At 32.1% G+C, this 26,882-nt stretch overlaps 4 protein-coding genes across 9 annotated transcripts; 2 read left to right on the forward strand and 2 right to left on the reverse strand.

The window, feature by feature from the left end:
• Window positions 1-770: 770 nt before the first annotated feature.
• LOC129900838 (putative leucine-rich repeat receptor-like protein kinase At2g19210) lies at window positions 771-2,618 on the reverse strand. Its single transcript, XM_055975913.1, has 3 exons — window positions 2,502-2,618; window positions 1,534-2,086; window positions 771-1,435 (listed from the first exon to the last, which is right to left on the reverse strand). Exons 1-3 carry the CDS (start codon window positions 2,584-2,586, stop codon window positions 961-963), a joined length of 1,113 nt encoding a protein of 370 aa, XP_055831888.1. The 5' UTR covers window positions 2,587-2,618; the 3' UTR covers window positions 771-960.
• A 1,370-nt stretch (window positions 2,619-3,988) lies between these two features.
• On the reverse strand, window positions 3,989-6,142 carry LOC129898698 (uncharacterized). The gene is made up of 3 exons (XM_055973335.1): window positions 5,180-6,142; window positions 4,931-5,059; window positions 3,989-4,825 (listed from the first exon to the last, which is right to left on the reverse strand). The coding sequence occupies exons 1-3, from the start codon at window positions 5,885-5,887 to the stop codon at window positions 4,649-4,651; spliced, it is 1,014 nt and encodes a 337-aa protein (XP_055829310.1). The 5' UTR covers window positions 5,888-6,142; the 3' UTR covers window positions 3,989-4,648.
• An 872-nt stretch (window positions 6,143-7,014) lies between these two features.
• On the forward strand, window positions 7,015-14,001 carry LOC129898697 (putative late blight resistance protein homolog R1A-10). Of its 6 annotated transcripts, XR_008769432.1 has the most exons (5): window positions 7,015-7,104; window positions 7,181-7,276; window positions 9,358-11,963; window positions 13,155-13,277; window positions 13,473-13,601. XR_008769432.1 is itself a non-coding variant. In XM_055973330.1 (4 exons), exons 3-4 carry the CDS (start codon window positions 9,376-9,378, stop codon window positions 13,723-13,725), a joined length of 2,841 nt encoding a protein of 946 aa, XP_055829305.1. In that variant the 5' UTR covers window positions 7,015-7,104; window positions 7,181-7,276; window positions 9,358-9,375; the 3' UTR covers window positions 13,726-14,001. The 6 variants fall into 6 exon arrangements, 5 of the variants coding, with proteins under 5 accessions (XP_055829305.1, XP_055829309.1, XP_055829307.1 ...); XM_055973330.1 differs by lacking the exon at window positions 13,155-13,277 and having other exon boundaries at window positions 13,473-14,001; XM_055973334.1 differs by lacking the exons at window positions 13,155-13,277; window positions 13,473-13,601 and having other exon boundaries at window positions 9,358-11,967.
• Window positions 14,002-16,520: 2,519 nt separating this feature from the next.
• On the forward strand, window positions 16,521-17,056 carry LOC129900115 (uncharacterized). Its single transcript, XM_055975071.1, has 2 exons — window positions 16,521-16,918; window positions 16,981-17,056. Exons 1-2 carry the CDS (start codon window positions 16,521-16,523, stop codon window positions 17,054-17,056), a joined length of 474 nt encoding a protein of 157 aa, XP_055831046.1.
• Window positions 17,057-26,882: the final 9,826 nt, after the last annotated feature.

The raw sequence follows: 26,882 nt of genomic DNA on the forward strand, positions 1-26,882 counted from the left end.
GTAAAAATCAATATATACATCCACGCTCATATCTGGTAGGGCTATTATCTTATGAGATGGAAACAAAGGTATTGACATTGGTTAGTAAACAAAAGTGTTGATTGTATAAGCTGGCGTTTTCATTTATAAAGATTGTCAAGTGTTAAACATTCTTTGCAACTGCTTCCTCATAATCTTATTAAACTATGCTTTCATTTGGCCGGCGATCGTTTTGATATAGCTATGTAGGTCCACTTCTTTTTAAATCTATTTAACAGTCGTCTATCTAGGAGGATCAAGTGGAGCAATATGTTCTATTCTTCAACATTGAAATTGTTGAATCAGAGAAATAATGAAAGGAGTGGAACAAAAACAAACACTTGATGATCAAAAAAGATATGTTTATGACCAAACACTTGTGTACCCAAAGCAAAGCCCAATTTCTTCGAATCAGTCATTCCAACTTTATATATGAGGAATTCACAAAAATTTCTGAATTCTCAAATATCCAATCAATTGAAATTAGCATCAGCAGAAAAGGACCTGTTATTTATATATGTTTCATTCATAATATTCCTTTGAAATATTGTTATTGATTTTGCTTGTGTTTATTCTTTTCCTACTAGAAATGCTGCTCTACGCACATATGATTGTTAATTACCGTTGAATAAGAGCAAGAAAAATGAAAAACATCCATCAAATTAATGCAGACTTCCTTGCGATCAAATGTAACTAAATTTAACGAATAACACATACTGATTGCAGAATAGAGTAGACTTGATCTTGTTTGTAAAAATCAAAATTACCCGTCAATTGAACTAGCTTTCATCCACATACATAGGTAAAATATAACAAAATGTACAACAAGAACACACGCACCCAAAAATTCTTCATCTCGGCCTTGGATTTCCTTGATGAAAAATTCCTTTTAATTCACTCCACACCATAGTCGGATGCTGATTCATTTTCGTGTTGTCTATCTTAAATATCCGTTTTATATCCTTTTAGCTCTCTAAAAACTTCGATAGCATTAATGAGTGGCGGAAGAGTTGATATCTCAGTTTTATTAATCAGCACATCGTACCTCTCGATACCAGTACTGCCCGGAGTCAATGTGTACACCGTCGTCGTCGACAAATAGCCGGGAGACATAGGTCCATAAAATAGGTTGTCATTGATATAAATGCTGAATTCCCTTGTCTCTGTCTCCGACAATTTGACGACTTCGGCAAAGTGAAAGTATAAGTAATACCTGTCCGTGGCATTAGCAGAGTACCAGGAAAAGGACAACGAGTTGGGATTGGGACCAGTCTCCGGATCGGGTGTCAACGCCGTGCTCATTACCGATAACGGTAGTCCGAAACTGTTCTGAAGTATGTCTTCGGTTGTATGAATAATTACCGTATTCTGCCGTTGATTTGGTCTCCAATTTCTATCATACACATCATCGCTGTACCTGTTTTTTTTATTTAAATAGAAAACAATTTATAATTGTTAAATAGAAAATGTTGATCTTCTAAAGTTAAAAAAGATTGAATTAATTAATAAACGTACCTAACGAATTCATTGGTTAAGGAACCCAAGTCCAGACGGAAAGAAAGTTCCATTGAACTATTTAGTACTGTTTTGTATGTGGTAATATTCAAAGGCCTTAACTCCAAGGCTGAAATAAAAGGAGTTGTAGTATTTATCTTGACAAGACAAACATTTATAGAGTCATTAGAAGGTGTGTGTATAATTTCCTTCTGAATTGGTATAGAAGAATTATAAATTGAGACTGTGTCCCAATATTTTTCTCCAATGTAAAGATCAAAATATGGGAATTGGTCAGTTCCATCATCATAATCTCCATAGAGAAAACTTGCCCTTATCAAGTACCTGCCCAAATTCCCTTGAGCTGGAGTTAAAGTGTAGCAATTTTTGGTCCCTATTGGAAAGCTTGTAAGTGTGAGATATGGCCTTTCTAGGGAATCGGATTGGTATTTAGCTGATATGCTATTGTTCACTCCACCACTCACATAACCTACATCTGAAGTGTAAAATAGTCCTGTTATTATGTCAGTATAGTTAGAACCTCCTGGTATTCCACAATCTAAGCTTATGAATCCTGTAAAAGATGGACATTAAAACAGAACGTAAGCATTAAACAGGACAGAAAAATATTGTAGTCACGTATATATACTAGGTGCAGAATCAGAGGCGGAGCTAGAATTTTTAAATTTACGTGTATTTAATCACAACCCTTCAGAGGCGGAGCCAAAATCCGAAGTTTATATGTTAATGAGTTCTAAATTATTAATCTGCACATATTGAATTAATATTTAAGAGAAATACAAGGTTTGTCGGGTAACTGGATTCGGTCGAACATGTAGCCAACACTCTAGCTCCATCATGTGCAACACTTTTTTGCTTATTGAGTTTAGGAAAGACTATTATACATAATTAAGTGACAATAACTTTAACTGTATATCGCCCCTTGTGCAGAATAAATTGAATGTATATATTACTAATTAACATAATACCTGTTTGGTTGTTTTGTGCAACAGCTATTGTTGCTAAAGAAAAAGCAATAAGCCACGCAAAGATGAAGCCTTTCAACATCTCCATATTAGGACTTATTCTGTTATCTTGAAGTTTAGTTGGTTAAGTGAGAATAACTATGGGGCTTTGCCTTATATTCTACGCTCAATTTGACCAAGTTTAAGAATGAATTAGTTTCCAAATGATTTGACAAACGCACAATGATATCACTTGCTGAGCAAGGTGAGTGCAACACATTTATTATCTTATAATATGCTCGTGTCATGAAATGTGCTTTCAACTATTTTAATAGTTCAACCAGTTTACCTTGATTTAATTTGAGCCACTAGTTAAATAGTAGACTAAGCATATATGTTATGGAAATGATAACCGACTAAACAAAGTTTAACAATAGGTTTTATTAGTTTATGCCAAGATATTGTTTCACTTTAAATTGAAGGTTATACAAGAGAAATTAAAATCATTTCAAGTATAGATCAGCATGGAGATTATGTCTCTGATCTTGATTGTTCCTGTGTTGTATATATACCAATTCTTGGAATGAAGAACGTAACCTCTTCAATTATTAAGTTATTAAAATCAGAGTGGAGCTAGAAGCCCAAATACGGTTCGGCCGAACTCAGTAGTTTTTTTTCAAAATAGTATAATATTTGTGTTAAAAGATTCATTAAATATGTATAAATATTAAGTTTAGAATTCGACTGTGAACATTTGAAGTAGTCGTTTTAGAATTCATAACCCATAAAATTAAAATTCTAGCTCCGCCTTTGAATTTATTTAAAATAGTTAATTAGGATGAATATCTTGATACTGATAATGCCATCAAGGAATGTTGTACTCGTTCAAACTAGCAGAGAAAACTCATTTCAGTGAACATTATTTTTGTCCCACAATCATATTCTTCCTTTGAAAAATAAAATAAAAATAGTAATTCTATTACAATACGTTATCCAAATCAACTCATTGTGGCTTTTGCACATTCCAAAGGATGGCAATACTATATTTTCTAGTGAACAAATGTTTGCATTATCGAAATTTGGTGAGTTTTGCCATTAACTATCTTGGTATATTCACTGCTTGCTCTGTTAGAGAGCAGCCATTTTTGTTGCTAAATGCTCCTTCTACTCATTGACTGATTTGCATGATTGTATTTCCGACTATGGTGATAAGTTGAGTGCATCCAGGCCACTTACTCTTAGCTTAGTGAAAGTTACTTTTCATCCAGGCCACGTTTAAACTTTCAATTGAATACATACGGTTAAAATTAGAAGTCCGTGTACAGTACAATACAAGGACTGCTATATAGAATTATATATTTATAAAAATTTAGAAGAATTATACTTTAAATTACTGTTTACATGCATGCCAAAGACCACTTTCAGGAGTTACAGCTGCATGCTTTGAGTATTTCTCAATTATGGGTATCCCTCTTATGAGGCCGCAACAGTACAACACAAAACAGAACCAGTTCTGCGAATTTTTGTTTCGTTTTAATAAAAGTATTACATACTATCTGCTGAAATGTTTTCAACATCCCCCTTATGCAACTACGGGAATTTCTTCTGGTTCGCTACTATCTTTTCCTACAGCTCACAGCTGACCTTGAATTGGCCAAAGAGCTTTCTATTTGAACGGAATTCCACAATTGCATAAGCTTCGGTCGCGATCGATTATACTTTTGTTAATTGGGCAGGTGTTTTGCTTTGTTCCATACCACAAAACAAGTAAATATCTAAGGCTTTCTTTGCTCTGCCTCTAGGCCCGAGAGCGAGGTCCAGTGATCCTCTTTTCAATGTCATCCGCACAAATGCCCCCTCGACAAGAGTACTTCTCAAATGCATACAATCACTAGAGCAAGTTCCTTCAAATTAAGTCTTTTGTATGGTGAACAAGTGCAACACATAAGACAGAACCAGTTACTGTCTGTCAGTTTGTCTTTCTTAATCATGGGAGTATCTGGTTAAAAACTAAAAGGCAAAAGGAGAGAATATAAAAAGGTTATCACTACACCATAATCCAACTTTGAGACTTCAGTAATGATGAAGTGATCCATGTGAATATAAGCAAATCAAGACAGATGAGACGAATTTTCAGCCCAAGACCAGCGCGTTTCTAATGTCAGCATATTCTACCATGTAAGTTTGAAACAAATGGTTGAGACTTGAGATGGTGAAGAAGGATCCCCACACCGTCTAGTAGAGTTCTCAACTTCAATTTCTTTAAGGTAGTGCCTCCAACATTTGATACGTTTTGACTCACAGCAGACAGGAGCAATCTCTCTTTGCATTAGTTTCTCCCTCAAAAACTGTACCAAAAGCAGAACAAGAATGAGAAGATTAAGCACTGATATTCTTTTGCTATATAAGCAACAAATATCCTATATAAGTAATGATGGGAAAATCAAATTCACCCGTATAAAATCCTCATTGTGCCGCCAGATTCTCACAATTGACAGAGACTCTGGATGACAAGTCCAAAGCAGACCATCTAACAGAATGTCAAAATCTAGAGACTCCATAACTTGCTCTATCTTCACATGCTTGACAACAGATAGCAGGCAGGACAATGTTCCATTCAGTTCTTCCACGAAAAAAAGATAATTAAATGTCACAAAAACTAAACATTAACAAAATAAAGTGAAAATGGAGTTCAGACTTACAGTCGTTGAATCTATACACAGAACCAGTAAATTCAGTCGTTCAAATCTAGATAGATATTCCTTCAAATTTTGAAACCAAATCGTGCTTAGATGATCGTTGGGCATTAATTTGAGATAAGATTCCTGTAGAGAAGATGTTGTCATAGAGAATATGACAGGCAATTTAGGAGCTCCATATTCAAAACGGAGCAGGTTTGGAGTGTCGATCCCAATTTCCATTAGACTCTTGCCAGAATGGAACGTTAACTGCCTAAGCATACAACTCGAAAATTTATGACTACTCAACTTGAAACAAAAGTTCAATTCTAATTTCTCAAGAAGGGGCAGTTCAGAAGCAAGATTTTCTACCACCGGGTCAGTAATCTGATCAAATGTTATGCTCAGTTCTTTCAGAAGCTTGAAAGTGGTCACGTCATACTTTAACTGGCTGTTACATCCTCTGCAATATAAACTTTGAAGATTAACAGCTTGAATCCAGATACTTTTATATTCCCAAGCTATTTCATTTGCTCGATGTATTGTAAGCTTTAGAAGTTTGGACCAGATGAGACTTAAATCTTCTATCGCTGGACAAGCAGAACAAATTTCAAAGATTGTCCGTTCCTCCAAACAAACGTCAGGTAGAGATAGCTCTCTCAATTTAGTAAGCTTCATATGATCAACAATTAGAGGGAACTCTAGCTTAAAGCCACCCAATCTCAGAACCATCAGCGATTTAGCTGTAAATGTTGTACCTGGCAAACTGTACCAGTCTTCTTCATACTGGCGCGTAATATGAACATCTAATTCTTTGATGCAGTTATTGGTAGCCAATCTTATCCATTCTTCGATCCAAGATTCATTTTTTAAATATGAGAGTTTAAGAGAAAGCCTGAATTTTTCTATTTTGCTTTCTAGACGCGGAGATTTATCAATGAGCCATCTATAATACTTAGGAAAGCATCTCTTACATCAGCTTGTTCCGGTTCCTCTTTTTCTGTAGACAAGAGTTTCCATAAGGAAAGGTTTTAATCGAAATCAAACGTAAATACAGGAAGCAAATTCCAGACTTTCAGCCATGTCTTGGAGAGCACACTAGTTTGAGCTGCATCTTTCGCAGGTAGGAAGAATAGTATGGGCTGCAAAATATGGTCAGGTAGCTGCGAGATTTGATCTATTACTGTAACAATTTATTCTCTATGCTACTTGATTGGGCATCTTTTCTGAAACTTAATAAGACAAAAAAAGATATAAGTATTAAACTACACATTTAGTTGATTTTATTCAGATGTCAAAGAAAAAGGACAAATTCCTACAAGGGCCTGGGCGATTTCAGAAAATTGTATCACAATTCACAAAAGATGGAGACATCATAGGTAAGTCTTAAGAAACTACAAACACTATTTGGTTAAAATTAATAGCAATCACCAATAAGAACAATCAACATTTCAAAAAAAATTAATCAGAGGAATATTTAAATCAGCATTCAACCAATAAAAGAAGCAGCAGCATTTTCATAATACACAAACGGATAAAAAATCTGCTGTAATCTTTAGCACACGAAAAAGGGAACAATGGCATTTTACGGCTACTAAATCCTAAACATAATGATTATTTCTGAATCAAATTCTGGAGGGGACGTACCTAAGGAAGACTGGAGTGCTCAAACAAATTTCTGAATTTTTACTAACGATTCAAAGCCTTAAATAACTTCTTCTTTTTAAAAAAATAACTTGACCCAATTGGACCGATTTTATATATGTCAAGTGTAAACTACTAAAATTGTTCAAAACAAAAAATCTAACCAGCCCAAAAGTGGCTAGCCCAATAAAAATAAAGAAAAAACAAGTAACGAAAACAAATTCCATCTAGAAAGGTGCGAGAAACCCTTTATGTTGTCTGCAAATTGAAAAGTCTTCTCCACCTTCAAGCTTCTTGCTTTAATGGTATGTTCCTTTCCATCTACATCTTCATTGTACACCCTTTCTTCTTCTTCTTCTAATGATTTGTCCTCTTCAATAGTGAAGTGCAAAAGGTGCTTCAAAGTTGACCTCAGCCAGCCAACCATTTCAGTTCTTAAAAAAAAAAAATCGAAGTCTTGTTGCCGGGATTTCCTTGGTGAGTTCCAAAGTGATTTCTGTCATTTGTCTCTTGCGTAGCATCTATGTCGTATCTTCTTTTTTTTCCGATTTGAAAACCCAGTGCTAGATCTGAGAGATTGTATTTGTAACTTTACATTATTAAGTACAATTTTTTTTTAAAAGTAATACAATTTTTTAGAAACATAATAATTCATCATCACATAATTATTAAGGTGTAAAATTAAATATACTGAACAAAATTTTGTTATTAATTTCAAAATTATATTGATATAAATACACACTTTAAATAATAAAATAAAGGAATAAACCAACTACATTATATATGAGCAAAACCAAAAGGCTCACTTATTCCAACAAAAATACGTAAAAGGACACTTCTTTTCCCATATAACCAAAACGGATTCACTAGGCTTTGAGTGACTTGCTGGGGGTGGCTCTACGGGCTTAAAAAAAAAAAGCAGTTGCCTTATGCCCTAATTTGACGAGCCTCATTTCTTTTTAAGTAATAATAAGTTGTAAGATATATTTTTTAAAAAATATTGAATATTATTTGTTGAAAATATAAGCTTTTCATAAGAGAGAAAAGAATTATTAGAAGTTTGATAAATTTAAAACTCTATGTTTCAAGAAAAATTAAATGAATTGACTATAATAAATTTTAAAATAATTTATTGTTTTTGTGTTAAATTTGACACATATTCACCTGAAGATCAAAACTCTTTTAACAACGTAATTGCAATTATATGCATAAATTTAGTTCGAAAAAACAAAATTGATTTTTTAAAAATAATTTTTTCTCTTGTTGGCATGACAATTATCACTATCTTTTAAATAAAATTAGAATACGTTGTTGAAGGTACATGACTACTGTTTGTTAAATTTCAGGAGAGTATTAAAAAAAACAGGGAAAAGACATAATAGGATGAGCAATTATTGGCTCATTTTCCCCAAATTGGCTAATGAAATTCTTACACGTGTCCCTTTAACAAATAAATGGTCGAGATTTCATTAATGCACCAGCAGAAGATAAAATACATCAGTGCCTTTTTTTGTTTCAGGTTTGAACAAGTCAAGTTTGGCTTCCTTAGTCATTAATTAATCCTTTAATCAGTTTCATTTGTGCTTTTTTTGGGGGAGATTTGTTTTTTTTTTTGATTTCTCACATACTCTTCTTAGTTCTTACCAACAAACTGCAGCGTTGGTTTGGAACTTCTGCAGGTTTTGTTTGAATTAATACGTACAAGTATTCAATTGTTTAATTCTTTCCAGCTAAATCTAGGTAAGTATTTGAGTTTTAAAACTCTAAAATTTACACTCTGTTTGGATTGTTAGTTATATATTGTTTCATTATGTATTGTATTATTTTAATAAATACAATATTTGGATAGATTGTATCGTTTCCATCACTATATAGTATACAACAACAATTTGAAGACAAGGTACGGGTAGAACTACTATAAAAAAAAAGTAGGGTAAAAGATAAAATATGATTATTAAACAGTAAGTAAGAAAAAATGAGAAAAAAATAAATTAACATAACAATGTATTACAATAAATGGATTGTTTTATAAAATGAGACTTTTCGTCATTACCTAACGAGACATTTAACGATAGATGCAATTAATAAAATTTACTCCTTGTTTGGATAGTTGTTACCCATTGTATTGTATTGTCGGTTTAAATACAATGTTTGTTATAATTGTTACTTAAATTTTATTGTATCGTATAGTTTAAATCCATCGTTAGGTAACGATGAAAAGTCTCATTTTTGTGTAACGACCGATTTGGTGTGATTGCGTCGTTACCTTGATATTTTCTTCTCATTTTTTCCTTATTATTTGATAATTCTATTTTATCATATACCGTAGCTTTTCACAGTAGCTTTACCTCATATCCTACTTTTTTTATAGATGTGTGGCAAAAAGGAAAAAAATAAATAAATAGATGTGTGGCATTATATAACACCCTGAACGATACAATCTATCTAAACTTTATATTAAATAACAATCAAAATAAACATTTTGTTTAAACTAACAACATAACTACAAAAGGCCAGGTAATGCTGATCTAAATTGATGTTGCTGTTTTTTGATCTAGGAAACCAATTACATAGAGATGGCTAATGCTGCTGTGATTTCTCTCATACGAACTTTGGAGGAACTCGTGCAGAGAAAGCCACATTTGATAAGTGATGAAACAAGAACAATGGTGGATTCCCTCTTTGGTAGTCTTGAATATTTCCAAGATTTTCTTGAGAACACTAGCAAGAGAAGGCAAAAATATTGTGGAAAGGTTGAAGAGTTGGAGAGAGAGATTAGAACGGCAGTGGAAGAAGCAGAAGATGTGATTGAACTTAAGATCATATATGGAATAAAGGAAAAAGAGGGATTATCCAATACTTTCTTGAGAACACCTGTAGAAAAGATTGGTACACCAAGGGAAAGAAGGGCATTACGCCAATTGTTGCTACCATTTGTAGAAAAGATAGATGCTGTGAAGAGGAATGTGATGGGAAGTAGTTTTGTTACAAATCAAGTTCAAGGCTATGATGATTCTACAAATGAGGATTTGTTGCCTGGTCATTTATCTAGATATGTTGCAAAACTGAATCCAAGAAATATTGTCGTGGGTCTTGAAGATGATCTCGTGAGAATAATCAGAAGACTAAAAGGGCCAATGTTAACTCGAGAGATTATCCCCATTTTAGGAATGGGGGGAATAGGAAAAACCACTCTTGCTAGAAAGGCATTTGATGATTTTGAAACTAGGCATCGCTTTGACATCCATATTTGGGTGACCGTATCTCAAGAATATTGTATTAGAGATATGCTGTTGGACATTCTTCGTTGTACTTCAGATGAGACCAATGATCAGTTGATGGATATGATATACAAAAAGTTAAAGGGTAGGAGGTATCTTGTTGTAATGGATGATATTTGGAGTAGTGACGTCTGGGATCTTATGACAAGAACTTTTCCAGATGATAACAATGGGAGCCGAATTATTTTTACTAGTAGGCAGGAAGAGGTTGCTAATCATGCAGATCCTGATAGCAATCCTCATAAAATGAACCTCTTAAATTCAGATAATAGTTGGAAGTTACTTCGTGACAAAGTGTTTGGGGTAGAACATGCATGTCCTCTTGAATTAGAGTATATTGGAGCGCAAGTCGCACAAAGGTGCCAAGGACTGCCTTTAGCTCTTCTAGTGGTTGCGGGACATCTCTCTAAAATTTCTAGAACACAAAAAAGTTGGGAAGATGTTGCCAAAAGTGTAAGTAAAGTTGTTGCTAATGAATCAGATATATGTCTAGGAGTGCTTGCTATGAGTTACAATTACTTACCTGATCATCTTAAACCATGTTTCCTTTACATGGGAGTCTTCCCGGAAGACAGTGTTGTTAACATTGATAGACTGATGAAGTTATGGATTTCTGAGGGTTTTCTATCGGATGAATTAGGGGGAAGAGATTGTTTGGAGGATCTTGTTAGCAGGAATCTGGTAATGGTTAGAAACAGGACTTTTAATGGTGAGGCAAAAACATGTGGTGTCCATGATCTGATTCGTGATTTGATTTTAAGAGAAGCCAAGAAAGAGAAGTTCCTAAATATTACTAGAATTCATAAAGCCACTAATTCTTTGGCAAAGAAGCTTACAAGTGCTCGTCGCTACAGTTTCCATTCACGCGATCAGGCTGCTTTTTGGAAGTTATCCAATATCATCCGAACATTCCACTTCTTCAGTGGATTTCAAAAAATTTCTAAACAAGTTCCTCTTTTGGTGTCCTTCAAATTGCTAAGAGTGTTGGCAATCCTAAATGTTACATTTCAAATATTCCCACTTGAGATAACAAAATTAGTACAACTCAGATACCTTCAATTCACTTGTTATGATAATATTCACAGGTCAGTATCAGAGCTTTATAATCTGCAAACATTCATTCTTGGTTACGGAGTTGAAGGTTTATTACCTCCAACCATACCTGCGGGAATTTGGCAAATGAGAAACTTAAGGCATCTTCATATCGGTGACTTCTTTTCTTTTCCTATTCCATCAAACAAGCTACAAAATCTACAGGAACTCTCCTGTCTAACTTTGAGTAACTGCACTTCTGAATTATTTTCTCATATTCCCAATCTTAAAAAGTTGGAAATTGTTGGAAATTATCTGATGGAAATGAAGAGAGAACGCCTAAATAGCCTTTCATGTTTAAAAGAACTTGAAATCTTGAAGTACAGGGATGACGGGATACAACCTTCCCAAATCCCAAGTAAGTATGCTTTGCCAATATCGCTGAAGAAGTTGACTTTACGTCGTACTAGTTTACCATGGGAAGACGTGGCAAATATTATAACGTTGCCAAACCTTGAGGTGCTTAAAATTAAAGACAACGGATTTCTTGGTGATGTATGGAGATTAAATGATGAAGATATTTTCAATCAACTTAAGTTCCTCCTAATCAGCTGGACAGGTCTGAAGCACTGGAAAGCTGGTAGTATTAACTTCCCAAAGCTGCAACGTCTATGTCTGAAAAGATGCATGAACCTGGAGGAAATCCCTCAAGACTTTGGGGAAATATGTACCTTGGAGTCAATAGAGTTGCATGGATGCAGTATATCCGCTGCTAAATCTGGCAAAGAAATTCAAGAAGAACAGGAGAGCATGGGGAATGAATGTCTTAATGTCCTCATCTATAATCATCCGTAAGACTCGTACCCCCTTTCAAAAATTATTGCTTTCTATCTTAATGTTATTTGTTCTTACAAATTGCCTCTATATATCTACAGTTTTAGCACATGTAGTTTAAAGGGGAAACTGACGAATATACTTTTAGGATACCGATGTCCTTATAGTCCAAATTTTAGAGTGTCTTTCTACTAATGGCGGACACTGTCTTAATCTTAAGTACCTACCCAATATTTATTTAATCTCTACTCATAATTAAAAAATCCACCCAAATTAGTTAAAAAACCCATCCAAATAACATAACCTCCGCACCCAAATTTTAACCCACCACCACTGCCATTACCATAACCTCCGCCCAACTCCATCAATCTCCGCCTCTTTATAACACCGGAACAAGTTCTCTCTCTCTCTATATAGAATGAAATAATTTTGTTTATTTACTTATTTAGCTTGAATTTTTTGGTTTTGATTTGAGTTTGTTGATGATGAGTGAATCTACTGGGATTCAGAAGAGTTGGAATTTGCAAATGAATAGTTTCTAAGAGGGCAAACACATTTGTTGAAGAACATAGTGAGGAAAAAACACAGTAGAAACTCATATTCTCAGAAGCAGGATCAGAGTGAAGATGAAGAAATTTTGACAGAAATATCCAGATTAAAGCAAGAACAAAATGCTTTAGAGAATGAAGTTGAAAATATAACTAGAAGATTAGAAGCTAAAGAGAAGGCGGCCACAACAAATGATGGCTTTTTTGTGTAAAGTCGTTGATGACCCTGAGATTTGCCCAGAATTTTAATAGAGAAAGAGAGATCCAAAAGGCTTAAGTTTAACAAATGGTGAGAAGAAAAGGAGACTTGTGATTCCATCCCAGGGGTTTTGGGTTATAATTTGGGTAGATTTTTTTAATTAATTTGGGTCGGTTTTTTAATTATGGGTAGAAATTAAATAAATATTAGGTAGGTGCTTAAGATTGAGACACGTGTCTGACCGTTAGTAGAAAAGGTATAGGTAAGGACATCAATATCCTAAAAGTATAATGGAGGGTATTTAGATATCAGTTACAATAGTTCGGGTTATATTTGTCCTTTTTCCGTAGTTTAAAATGTAAAGAACATAGTCAAGTCAGTCTCCAACCAACTTAGGTTTGTTATATTGTCCTGTGCTATCTGCTTCAAGAATCATAATGAGTTCCTTCTCCTTCCAATAGGGATATGAGATATTAACTTCTCCAGCTCAGCATACTTCAACCAAGTTGTGGAGAAAATGGTGTGCATATGATTGACTTGACTCTCCAGCAAGGGGAGATCACTTGTAACTTGTTCATTTGCAAGTTAAGTCTCTTTTCTGTTCCTTGTAATGATTATTACCTAGGTTGTGTTGCTCTCTCTTTAGTTTGATAATTTTCTTGCAAGCTAAACATCATATGACTGGATCGTATGTTTCTTATAATGCTGTATTTTGTAATGTTATCTTCCTTAATTTGGGTGCATGCTAATATACTTCTATTCTGTACAATGCTCTGCAGTTTGAGTAGCCTGATTTATTCAGTATGCTTTAATACCCCTGCTCGAATTAAGAAAAGAACAAAAGAAATTTGTAGGTTGAGAGCTCATCTTGATAGAAAATGTTATGGTTCAGTCCAAGCCCAATGTCAACAACACCTGGATGTCACACAAGCAACTATTGGGCTGAAATATAAGACTAGAAGACCTTCACAAAGGTTGATTCCAGACGATACAGGCCTAGTTAGCAACTGGTTTAAAAGTAGTAGTAGTTAGAAAGAACAGGAGGCGAATCGTGAAGTCTCTGCTCCTCATCTCTACCCTTCTAATTTCTGAAACTTCTCATCTCCTTCTGGTTCCCAGTTAATTGTTGTTTTAGTATTTGTATATACATATCAGTGTCTGTATGTTGAAATTGGTTTGTATAGAAAATCTTCTGTGAGCTTGATGGATAAGGGATTAACCCCATTTTTTGAAAAACGGAATCAACTAAGATTAAATTAGTTGAAGTGACCATTCTGTATAGGTATAATGAAATTCACTTTCCCGAGAGAGGCCACCTTCTCTCAAGCCAACAGTCTTAATGTCTTATACTTCTAGTCGATTGCTCTATGACGGGCTTTCTTTTTTTCTTGGCTTTGTTTGCTCTTCTACGCTCCACCCCAGCAAGTAATAATTGAAAAACGATGTTTTCTTTCCTTAAAGTCAAGTTGCTTTCCTATGATGCATATTAAGAATCAAAATGAAAACTAGTCAAAAAAAAAAAAAGCAATCACAAAGAAAATGCTTCACATATTGTTTCACCCCATTTTAAACGGGTTAAAATGCATGGTATACAACATTTGGACAAGTAAAGTTAGCCAAAAATGAATTAGCCACAATAATGAACTCTAGTTGGACCTATTAATGAGAAAATTTCGTATATACGACAGTTTTAACACTCAAAATGGACAGCCAAGAAAAAAAACATGAATAAAATTCTTTAAGTCAAAAGAGACACAAATCTTAGAGCAGTAAATTCTGAACTTATCAAACTTCAAATAGTTTTCAAGTTACAATTGTCGACGACAATACTGAGGATTGAGGAAATTATTCAAATTGTTCATTAAAACGTTATTCGAAGGGTGACAACTAAACCAGCTTTCACATAATTTCTTTCCATGAATGATAAAGAAATGGATATTGGTTTTAACTTAACCTCAAAAGTTAGCTAAAGATGTGAGAATTGTCCAAGTCATATTAAAAAGTTAACAGTAGATGGAGGACTCTTCACACACACATCCTCCCCCTCCGTCCCAGGGTTGGACATCTGATGCGTCTCCAATTTATATGGGGGTCCAACATCGGAAATGAGAATTGGGATGGTCTTGATCTAATGCCATAACAAAAAAGTGAACATTGGATCTAACTCAATCTTAAAAATTAACTCAAGAGTGACGATCGCTGAAGCAATTAATTAAAGAGACCATTGATCCCTTAAAGAGCTGATATGGGACACTTCGCGATGAATGCGCAGATATGTACGTGAAGTGTCTTATTTGAACTTCAAAACCTTAAAACTCCAATGATGAAGTTTCAAATATGTGCTTCAGTATCAAATCAGACTAAGTGACCCATTAGCAGCCCAAGGGTATAGAGATGCAACATTTGCATAGTTTCTATAACATCTTAAATCAATAACTCTACAAACCCAAAAAAATCCTAGTCTTGAAGGAAATTTGCTACAAAGTTAAACAAACAGGAGATGGCCCAAGACCCAAATCCACATTTGAATATCTACAGAGAAACATGGAATTCTGAACCGCTATAGAAGCGAACGAGTTGATCCCGAACTATAGTCTTCGACTGACCCAAGTACATTCCACGTATTATTGTGTTCTTAATCATTTACTTTTTATCAAGTTGCAAAAATTCTAGATTTCAGAATGGATGAGCATACAAATTAACTGTTTTTAACTATTATTTTTTTTGACTTAATAAAAAAAATAAGAAAATTAAAAAAACTTTTGAATCTTTTGATCTTAAACTAAAAATATGTGGAATGTATCAAGATGCGTTTTAATTTTGTGTTGTTAACCATATCATATAAAAAAGTTAGAATTAAATAGTCAGCAAAAAAAATCATACTCTTTTTCAGAATGAACTACAAAGAAAAATAAGATAAATAAATTAATATGGAGAAACTATTATAATCCATTGGATAACAAATTCCATGTATGGTCCGCCCAAGGAAGTACAAAGCTTGGGAGAGGAATTGTGGAAAAAGAGCATATGATGAGATAGTATGATAAGTAACGAAAATAGACTCCATAAATTGATAATGTACATGAAGCATACATGTTGATGCCAATATCAACGGACTCTTCTATAATACTCCTTCCATTTCATTTTATATGAGTTAGCTTGATTTAACACGGAGTTTAAGAAAAAAAATTTAAAACTATCTAAAATAAGTTATAGATATTTGCGTGACTATAAATCATTTCATTAAGAATAAAATAATATTTTAAAGTTAAATTATTATTTAATATAAAAATATATCATTCGTTTTGAGACTAACAAAAAAAAGTTATTTGTATAAATTGGAACAGATAGAATAATAAAAAAGAAAATTGTTTTAGCGGGAAAGAAATTTGTATGTGTGAACATGTAACGTAGTCGTAATATAGAAAAAGTGTATATAATTGAGTCACGAGAAACTGTTAGAATATGTTAAAATATATTATGCCTTTAATAATATATTTTGAATATATTCTAATTAATATTGTACTTTTGTATTTATAGCAAGCATATGTTAGAATATGTTAAAATATATTATGCCTTTAATAATATATTTTGAATATATTCTAATTAATATTGTACTTTTGTATTTATAGCAAACATATATTTAGGTTCCTTAGTTTTAACTATTAGTATCAATCTTTGTATTTAGCATATCTTGTAATTTGTATATATTAACCAAGTTCAATGAAATTAAGCAAGAAATTCACTTCCTTCATGGTATCAGACTAGTATGATCTCCTAATCCTAGCCTCATCTGTTCTTCTTCCTATCTCCTTTCATCTTTTCTCATGGCAAATTCGCCCAAATTTCATCCCGCTCTCACCGTCACTAATATTAAGTCTCTCGTATCCGTAATATTAGACAATGAGCAAGGATTATATCATTCTTGGGCTACTCTGTTCATCAATCTTGCTAGGGTTTATGATTTTTACGATCATTTGGTTCCACCCACAGAAGCGTTGGCTCTAGCTGCGAACACTACGACCAAATCGGCTGATCGGGCTCTTTGGAAGCGTTTGGACGTTGTTATATTGCAATGGATTTACACTACCATTGCTCCTGATCTTCTTCTAGCTATCCTCAAACGCAATGACACGGCAGAGGGCGCGTGGAACCGTCTTGAATCTCTTTTTCAAGACAAAAAGCCTCCCGAGCCATCCATCTCGAGGAGGACTTTACGAACATTGTTTTCAAAGGTTTCACCTCAATTGACAGTTATTATAATTATTTACAATCTTTGGCGAACAGGTTAGCTGATGTTGATGCTCCGGTGACTAATAGTCGCCTGATTTTACGTCTTACCGGCTTTACTGGAGGCGTATAGTGGTATGGTGGATTTTATACAAAATCAAGAGCCATTGCCCCCCTTTGAAAGTTGTCGTTCCAGGTTGAAAATGGCTGAGCATACCATAAAGGCTCGCCAAACTCGTGAAAATGGTATGTCCGAAAGTCGAGCTGATAGCGCTGCCATGGTTGCCGCACCTTTTTTCTCTCTGAATGACTCCTCTGCTAGCAACAAAAGAAACAACAATAATAAAAACAGAAAAATTCAAAATTAAATGGCAAGAAAAAGCCAGCTCAACAAAGCCTAAGTGGACCAGTCTAAGTCATCCGTCATATCAACAGCACCAGTGTCAGCCACGTCATCAAAGCCCACCACCACAGTGGTAGCCGAGGTGGCAACCTAGTTGGGGAGGTTGGACAGTGACTCCTTGCCCGTTTCCTGCATTCCAGTGGCAGCCAAGGCCCAATTCGGGGGCCAAACGCCCTTTAACCTCTAGGCCAAGTGTACTTGGGCCCAGACCTCAATATTTTAATGCTTGCACCTACTGCTCCTAGCTACACACCCATCGATATTGAGATCACTGTGCATGCTCTTTCCTTTTCTCAACCCGATTAAAACTACTACTTGGATACCGGTGCTACATCTCACATGACGGCGGATGCATGTATTCTCTCTTCTTATTTTAATTCAAGCAATAAGTATCATAACATTATTGTCGGTAGTGGTCATTTAATTCTAATTATTTGTCACGATCGCACTATTTTGCCCCCACCCTATCCACCATTTACCTTAAACAATGTGTTACATGCTCCAAAACTCATAAAAAAATCTAGTCTCAGTTTCTATGTTTACCACAGATAATATGGTTTCTATATCATTTGACCCTTTTAATTTCTCTGTTAATGACTTACAGACAGGGAACAGACTAATGAGATGTGATAGCACCGGAGACTTATATCCATTTTTTTCCAACACTCAAGTCGTTTCTTCCACCAATCAATCTGTTTTTACTGCTTTACCTTTGAATATTTGGCACAATCGTCTAGGTCACCCTGGAGATAATATACTTAAGTCTCTTTGTAGTAAAAAGTTTATTGATTGTAATAAGGCTTGTAAAACTTTTTGTTTTTCTTGTCCTCTTAGGAAACATTCTAAGCTACCTTTTTATGATTCGGTTTCATATACTTTTCTTCCGTTTGATATTATTCATAGTGATCTTTGGACTTCTCCCATTGTTAGTTCTTTCGGCCATTGTTATTATGTTCTTTTTCTTGATGATTATAGTAAGTTTTTGTGGACATTTTTTATTGCAAAGAAATCTCAAGTTAAACACCTTTTTTTTGTTTTTCATACTTTAGTCAAAACTCAATTTGATCGTAATATTAAGACGTTTCAGTGTGACAATGATACAGAATACAAAAATGGAAATTTTACGGAATTTTTTGAGAAACAGGACATGTTTTTCCATCTTTCATGCCCTCATACATCTCCTCAAAACGGCAAGGCCAAAAGACACATAAAATCCATCAATAATATCATCTGAACTCTTCCTGCTCATGCATCCATGGCACTATCCTTTTGGCATCATGCACTTTTCATGGACACATATCTTCTCAACATCCTTCCTTCCAAGATATTGAATAACCAATCACCCGCTCAAATCTTATATCAAAGTGATCCAGATTATTCGGGTTTGCATATTTTTGGTTGCTTATGTTTCCCATTATTTCCTCATCTACTATTCATAAATTACAAGAAAGGTTCACTCCTTGTGCTTATTTAGGTCCGGCTCCTAATCATCGTGGTTCAAAATGCTATGACATGTTGAGTGATAAAATCATAATCTGTCGTCATGTTCGTTTTGCTGAAACTAAATTTTCATTCTCTAAACTTCACAAAATAAAACATTCAGATTATGATATTTTTAGTGACATTATTAATTCCCATTGCAAACTAACCCACCTAATCAACGGGACCAACCTGTGCAGCCCAAAACAAATTTGGTCTCTCTTCCTCAATCTGGGTCACAGTCTCACACGGGCCCAGATCACACCTCACCTCATGTTGTTTCTCCTACACCCAGCCCAGTTATCGTGACTCCTCCTCACACCACTTCTAGGCCTACTAACCCCATTTCACACTGCATGACCACTCGTGCATCTAACGACATTTTTAAACCCAATTCCAAATACTCTTCCAACTACCACACTACGATCACTACTGATATTTCTCATATCCCAAAAAATTCTGTTAGTGCGCTTCGTGATCATAATTGGAAAAGTACAATGTTAGATGAATTTAATGCTTTAATTGAATAATATATATTTACTATAAATACAAAAGTACAATATTAATTAGAATATATTCAAAATATATTATTAAAGACATAATATATTTTAACATATTCTAACATATGCTTGCTATAAATACAAAAATACAATATTAATTAGAATATATTCAAAATATATTAACATGTTCTAACAGAAACGTATAGCCCTATTTGTTAAAAAAGAAATTATTTTCCTCAAATGAAAAAGAGAAAGGGAAAACAAAAATTGAGTTTACACAACACCTAGTGGGTAAAACAACTCATAAAATATATCTTAATTATATTAATATGAAAAAATTACAATTATAATGTTATTATATTATTTTTGAATATCAAATTTAAATTTTAAAATATTAAATTAATCTTATTTAATTCAATTTCAATAACCAAGCAAATTATTCTTAAAATAAAAAAATAAATCACATAAATCTATATTACTTTAAAAGCATGAACTCTCCAATTTAAATGTTAAAGTACCATAATAACCTCAACTAAAAACATCTCCTAACTTAAATGTTAAAGGAGAAATGACCTGAGAGACCTCTGCACTTGATTCTGTTTGTCAGTTGAACCTTTATATTCATCACTTTGCCAACTAAACCCTTAAACTCATAAGAACACAATATTTTAAACCCCACTGATCATTGACCAAACTTATATGACATTAATATTGCTGAGTTGGAAATATGCGTGATTACATGCGTTTGAAAGTGAGTTAGAACATTATTTTACTTTAAAAAATCAATGAAACAATTATTTTTTTTAAAAAAATATCTTCTTCAGTCCTTCCTCACCCACCCACCCACCCACACCTTTCTTCTTCTCCACCAACCCTCTTTCCTTCGCCCCTCACCCTAGCCCCTAACTTTCTTCTTTTTTCAGCACTTTTTTTTCTTAATCATCAAATTTACCCACCACATCCACTCTTCTCCTCCTCTTCTTCTTTTTCATTCCATTCTTATTTTTTGATACAAATCATTCACCCCTAATCTCTTCTTTCTGCCCCCATCCCCGTCCCTTCTGAAATTTTTGTTTTTTAGGTTTTAAAAATATCGAGGTCACTAATTTGTTAGTTGGTTTCAAAGAGGAGATATGGATAATGTGAATGTGATTATGAGTATTAAAAATTATAAAACTCTATTGATAAGTTTGAAAAGGCTTGAAAAATAACAAATGGGTCTTGTGAATTTGTAAAATTAATTTAAAAAAATTGATTGGAGTTCCTTGGGTTTGTGTTGGTGAACTTGTAATTGAATTTACAAGGTAGATCAAATTTTTTAAAATTTATTGGGTATGAATTTGATGCTCAATTTGTTACCAAATATGAAGAAGATGGCTATTTGAATTTTTTTAGAAATTACAAAATTGATCTTTTTTTATTTTTTTAACACCTAATTTCTTATGTGGCATTAAGAAATGACATGGAATTTCACGTGTAATCGAGTTTATTACAAGCGCACTAACCAGAGGAGAAAATGACTTAAAATATTGTGTTCTGGTGTGTTTAAGGGTTTAGTTGGCAAAGTGAGGAGTATAAGGGTTCAACTGACAAATGAAGCCAAGTACAGAATTCTGCCAAATCATTTCACCAATGTTAAATTACAATAATATCCCCAACCAAAAAAGCTCCTAAATTTTAAAAGTTAAATTACTTAAATATCCTTTAACTAAAATTCTAAATGAAATAATCCTTCAACTAAATATTCTAATTATTAAAATAATTATTAAAAAAAAATCCTAACGTATAGCAACTATTCCAAACAGACGCTGATAGAAAAGGATGCACTCTTTAGGATGACTTGTCGTTATCATATGATGAAAGGATGTGTTCTTTCAAATATACTTCTATCAACTGTTAAATTGTTATATAAATTCAAGATAAATATGCCTTAATTTACTCAACATCTGAAAAGGTTGGGATTGTTGGACATTGAGATATATCCTAAGCAAGCAATAGTATATTCTATGTTCCTAACTGTACTTGAAAATTAAAGGTTCTAATTATCCTTCAAGTATTCTTTTACTCTTCTTAATTTAGTATCATGTTTTTTTTTTGGTGTCGTATTACGGGGCTTCATTTATCTCTTTCCGCTTGAAGTACCATGAGCTTCTTTTTTTCCCCCGAAAATTCTTCATTCCTGGGAAGAGGAAGTCATTTATACTTTTAAAAATATAAAATAACAGTTGTAAAGTATTTGTTGGCTGGAGTATTGCACGGACAATTAAATTTTTTGTTATTGGTGAACACGTAGAAATCTAAAATTATCTAAAATCAAACTGCATAGTATGGTATTCAAATGAAAATTGTCTCATTCAAATTAGTTCGCTTCTTTTGTTATTTTATGGAGTAATATTTTTTGCTACCTACAAACTGTCATCATTTGGACAAATGTTGATTGAAAAAATCGCCTTACGTTATATTTTTTTGTGGATATCAAGCATGCACAATTTTTACTTTTTCTATTCGATTGCTTTTTTTTCTTTCTTTGGTTTGAAACAAAGTTGAAATTACTTTATTAAGGCATATTTTGTGTTGTAGATGAATATGTTTAGATACTTAACCTCTAATTTTTGTACAAAATTATAAATTTAAATTAATTTATATATTATGTGGTGGAGTTTATATCATTGGTTATTGGTTAGGAGATCGATTGATAAATATTTTGGATGTAGTTATGAGCCTTTTTATGATGTGGCAATCATAATGCACCTGTTCATATTTAAATGGTATTTTTCTAAAATATATGGGGAAAAAATAGTCAAGTCTAATAATTTATACATTTATTAGAATTTTTCAAATTATTGAAAAAAAGTGTCAAAAATATTCCTCAATTATTTAACATAAGCCAAATTTATCCCCCATTACATTTGTATATATCAATCATATATTAAAAGATATACAACACATGATAGAAATGTAAAAACATATTACAAATATGTAGACCCTATACAATTGTATTCATTGATACACTTGATAGAATTGTACACTTTGATACCTTGATACAAAGTGAATACACATGGAATATATACACTCAATAGAATTTTATTTATTGATACAACCTAATATAACTTGATACAAAAAAATATAGCTTCTACCCAACAGTAGAAAAATTATTTTTGTTGCTTCTCAAAATTACTTTTTTTTTAAAAAAAATTGCAAAACATTTTAATCTAAGGAAACAAAAGTTTTTAGCCTTCAAAAGGCTTGACCAAATAGGCTCTCAATGAATTGTGTAGTATTATAAATAAAAGTCTCTTTTTGATGCAGCCGATAATGAATCTTAAATATATCATGTTTATTCGACTCGACAAAAATGTGCAACGCACTTGTCGATAAACTAGTTAAAATAAAAGAGTGTAAGCGTGTTAGATATTCATTCTTGTGAGAATTTAAATATGGCGCGATTTACTTGTGTATAACTGTTACGTTCAACACCTGCTTATAATGTAATATGACACAAGTGTTTCTTTTTGAATCGTTGTCTTTCTTTTTGAATACGAATAAACACCAGGTAGCTTCTAATAAAAGAAAAATAATGATTTCGATGCTCAATTTCATAATCAATCCGAGATCTACTTATTTGAGGTAGGTCTAGTCTCGCCCTTTTATATTGGGGCATAAAAACATAAGCTATAGTCTTTCATCTATTTGATTGGAAATGTTTATTATTGACGAATAAGATTTTTATATTATTCATCCTAATGAAATATTTTTTGCTTTAAGAAAAGTCTTGTATCTTATTTTTGAAATTTTAAGAAAAGTCTTGTATCTTATTTTGAAATTTTAAAGAGAGTTATTCATTACATTTTTTATTTCTACAAAATTTCATCTCACCATTACAACACCATTCAAAGTGTGATAGTTAATTCAATACTAACATTGTGTACTTTCACGATTTTATCATACTTATTATAGCGTGAATCTAATTTGTTCTACATGATGATGTAAACATATGTACGTTTTTACTACATAAAGTGGTAGATTAGTTCAGATTGATCACAATAATTCCACTTATGGAAAAAAAATATCTTTATTAGAAAGAAAATCCCATTATAATTCCATCAGAGAAGGGAAAATTAAAAAAGAATTATCAAGGATGGTATATATTGCATTCAAGTAATAACTATGCACCTCCAATATAATAGGGAGAAAAATAAAAAGAAGTACCAACTTGTAACTAGTGCTCTTAATAGAGTTAAATTAATTTGACTAGGTGAAAAATGGATGCAAGTAATCTTTCTTTTCCTTTTACTTTTCCATGTTTTTGAAATCAGAAATTTGTGAAGATCCTAAATTAAAAGAGAACACTCACTATTAAGTGGTAGCTTTTTTGTATTAATAACAAATTTGGTTATATAGCATTTTATGAATTTAATTTTTAGTTTTATATTAATTTTTATGATAAATTTATATTTTATTAATATGTAATTTTTTTATTCAATTAATAAATACTCATAAAAAATTATTTTCACGATAGAAATTTGATGTATCATCCAAGCACACCGCCGACCTATTTGCTGACTAAAGCATTTTTTTGTTTTATTAGTTGAATAAAGTGACACATATATATTAGCCTTTTGTCATAAGTGAATCCATTTTTCAACGATAGATGTATTTTCATCTCTTTTTAGTTGTTACCATTCGGATTTATAGGATGTTTGAATTGACTTATTTTTAAGCAGTTTATAAATTGAAAATTGATTATAAATTTTAAAAAAAAGTAGGTGTAAATCAAATTTTTTTTGATTTATAAACTGTTTTCAGTTTATAAACTGCTTAAAATAAATTCATTCAAATAAATCTAATTATTTATTGGGGCTTATTTTAAGCACAAAATAATTTTAAATTAAACAGTCAAATACTAAAAAAAGCTAAAAATAGCTTATAAGCCAATTCAAACGGCCTCCTTGTTTAGTTTTATATATCGAAGGTAAAAGCAAATTAGAAAGATAGAATAGGCTTAAAATTTTGAATTCATCTTTCTTTCTTTTCCATTTTTTCCTTCAAAATTTTCACCTCTCTCTCTCTCTCATTAGGAACCGTTTGGAATGCATTAGAAAACAATAATATATGTATCAATTTTATATATTATTAATATTTTGTTTTCTACACATTTTCAATTTATATATAACTAATGTTAGTTATACACTTTATTTGAATCGGTTATTGATCAAAATTAAAATCAAATCAATTTAATCTGTTTTTAAATTATTAAAATAAAATAAAATAAAATAAAATATACCTCCATCGGTTTGGTTGTTATCGTTTCGATTTAGTTGGATTCAGTTATTAATCATACACAAAAATAAAAGAGACGATTCATTGAAGAAAAAAAACAACAATTCATTCAAAAAAAAAAACAAATTGTCTTCATGCCATTTTGGATCTTATAATTCTCATATCAGAACATGATTATGTTTAACTTCCTACTTATATTATTAGCTAATAATGTACTAAATAAAATAAATTTACTGCATAATGCAAAAGCTAATGATATTGTTGCACAAATAAAAGACGCATTATACCCCACTTTTTAAAATTAGCCTGTTGTATTTTTTGCATAAACTAGTGTTCATAAAAAATATATATTATATAATTATAAAAAATATGTATATAATTTTTTGGTTCGATTCAATTATTTCTTCAAATATTTTGAACTAAATCAAAATCAAAACCAAATCAAATATTAACGATTTTTAAAAAGGTAAAACCAAAGCAAATAAAAATCTATTTATTTGATCGATTTGATTTGATTTTCGATTTGAATCGATTTTTACCCAAATCGTGAACATCCTATATATAACTAATATACAAAAAAATTTAATATTAGAAATGCAAAATGTTTTAATGCATGTATTAGCATGAATAAATATAAATTGTCCCTCAAATTGTTTACCATAGTGGAGAGTACTTAGTTTTGTAACAAATAACTGATCTTAGAAATATGCAAATGCATGTTAGTTTTAATACTACATAAGATAACTATGACACTTTTTTTACAGTCAATCCTACAAAAAATGAAATATTTTTTTATTTATCCATGTTAAGTTTTATTTATTTGACAAAAAATTCATAAGAGAATATTATTTTTTAAAATGATATTAAAATATTGGCATAATACATAAATATGATTCTTGACTTGACTTTAGTTGACAACTATGACTTCTAATTTTACTAATACACAAGTAGACGCTTTAACTATTCAAAATTTGAACAAATAAGTACATTCGTCCTACATGACAATTTTTTGTCCTACGTGGGCCACGTAGGACATGTGTGTCTATTTGTTCAATTTTATTCAAGTTTAAGTGTCTACTTATGTACATCCAAAATTAGATGACATAAATATAAAATTGGGCCAAGTTAAAAGACATATTTATATATTTTTATATTTCTTAAATTTCATGTCAAATCAATTATAGAAATGAAATAAATACCAATCTATAAACATTACTAATAGATCATATTTAATATTATTATTATAAATCCCACCAACTATACATCCATTCTCTTGTTATACTCTAGTTTCATAGAATTGTTGTGATCACAAAAATATCCACCAACGAGAAATGGATGTGGGCTTCCGAGTTCTTTTATGAAAAGGGACGGCCCAATAGTTAACGGCCACAAATTGGCGTGAAGAAGTGGTAAATATCTCAAATTAAAGGCTGGTAGTTCCTCCAAGTACGTAATGAAGAAGATATACGATATCCTACTCAAAGCTGAGTCAGCTTGGGCCCTATCCTCACCGATATACCGCAACAACAAATATTTTATTACAATATCCCCCATATAATTAAGTTGAGAGTTAGTTATAACATTTTCATTTTATAAGTAACATATATTTTTTTAATGAAAGAAAGATGTAATTAATAAAATTATAGTTATATAATTAGAAATTCACGAGTTCGAGTCTTTGCATAAATATAAAATAAAATGACATATAACACAAAAAATTGATCTGATCCCTCCCCAAATTCCGTATATAATGAAAGTTGAATTATTCTTTTTTATTTAAAAAATATTTTTTTATGAGAGAATAATATGGTGTGTTTAATATTATAAGATTTGAATAATTCTTTATAACATTTTTGATTCTTAAATTATTGATAATTTTACTTTTTGATCCTTTGAATATATGATGCAGCATTTTAACATTTAGTAAAGTGAAATATGTATTTTTTTTATAGCTTCATGTAGGAAATATGTTATTTTTATTATTTACAAATTATATTATTGCCAAATATGAGGTAATGTACAAACTTAACATAAATCTGATTAATAAAATGGTTAATAATTAAATTGACATATTAAACCTAACGCATATCATATTATAGTAATAATTGTGTGGTTTTTGTCAAAAAAAAAAAGAAAAAAAGAAAAAAGCGTCGGTCCATGGGTAGCCTAGTTGCTCTGCCTTCTCATACTGTAGTAGGGAGAAGGAAGGAAGAAGGTGAATTCTACTGGGATACAGCTTAGCTAGTCCCCCATCACATGTGTTTCTTATCTTTCTAACGTAATGTAAACACTTGGCT

The sequence above is a fragment of the Solanum dulcamara genome, chromosome 8, assembly GCF_947179165.1.
Source record: "Solanum dulcamara chromosome 8, daSolDulc1.2, whole genome shotgun sequence".
NCBI lineage: Eukaryota > Viridiplantae > Streptophyta > Magnoliopsida > Solanales > Solanaceae > Solanum > Solanum dulcamara.

Coding starts and splice junctions, on each gene's coding strand:
- LOC129898698 (XM_055973335.1), bottom strand. CDS start 5,887: ATGGTTCTGAGATTGGGTGGCTTTAAGCTAGAGTTCCCTCTAATTGTT. Junction 5,060..5,179: donor TGTGTATAGATTCAACGACT/GTAAGTCTGAAC, acceptor TCTGTTGTCAAG/CATGTGAAGATAGAGCAAGT. Junction 4,826..4,930: donor ACAATGAGGATTTTATACGG/GTGAATTTGATT, acceptor CTTTTGGTACAG/TTTTTGAGGGAGAAACTAAT.
- LOC129900115 (XM_055975071.1), top strand. CDS start 16,521: ATGGCAAATTCGCCCAAATTTCATCCCGCTCTCACCGTCACTAATATT. Junction 16,919..16,980: donor AGGAGGACTTTACGAACATT/GTTTTCAAAGGT, acceptor TTTGGCGAACAG/GTTAGCTGATGTTGATGCTC.
- LOC129900838 (XM_055975913.1), bottom strand. CDS start 2,586: ATGGAGATGTTGAAAGGCTTCATCTTTGCGTGGCTTATTGCTTTTTCT. Junction 2,087..2,501: donor TGCACAAAACAACCAAACAG/GTATTATGTTAA, acceptor CATCTTTTACAG/GATTCATAAGCTTAGATTGT. Junction 1,436..1,533: donor TTAACCAATGAATTCGTTAG/GTACGTTTATTA, acceptor TAAAAAAAACAG/GTACAGCGATGATGTGTATG.
- LOC129898697 (XM_055973330.1), top strand. CDS start 9,376: ATGGCTAATGCTGCTGTGATTTCTCTCATACGAACTTTGGAGGAACTC. Junction 11,964..13,472: donor GTCCTCATCTATAATCATCC/GTAAGACTCGTA, acceptor AATGCTCTGCAG/TTTGAGTAGCCTGATTTATT.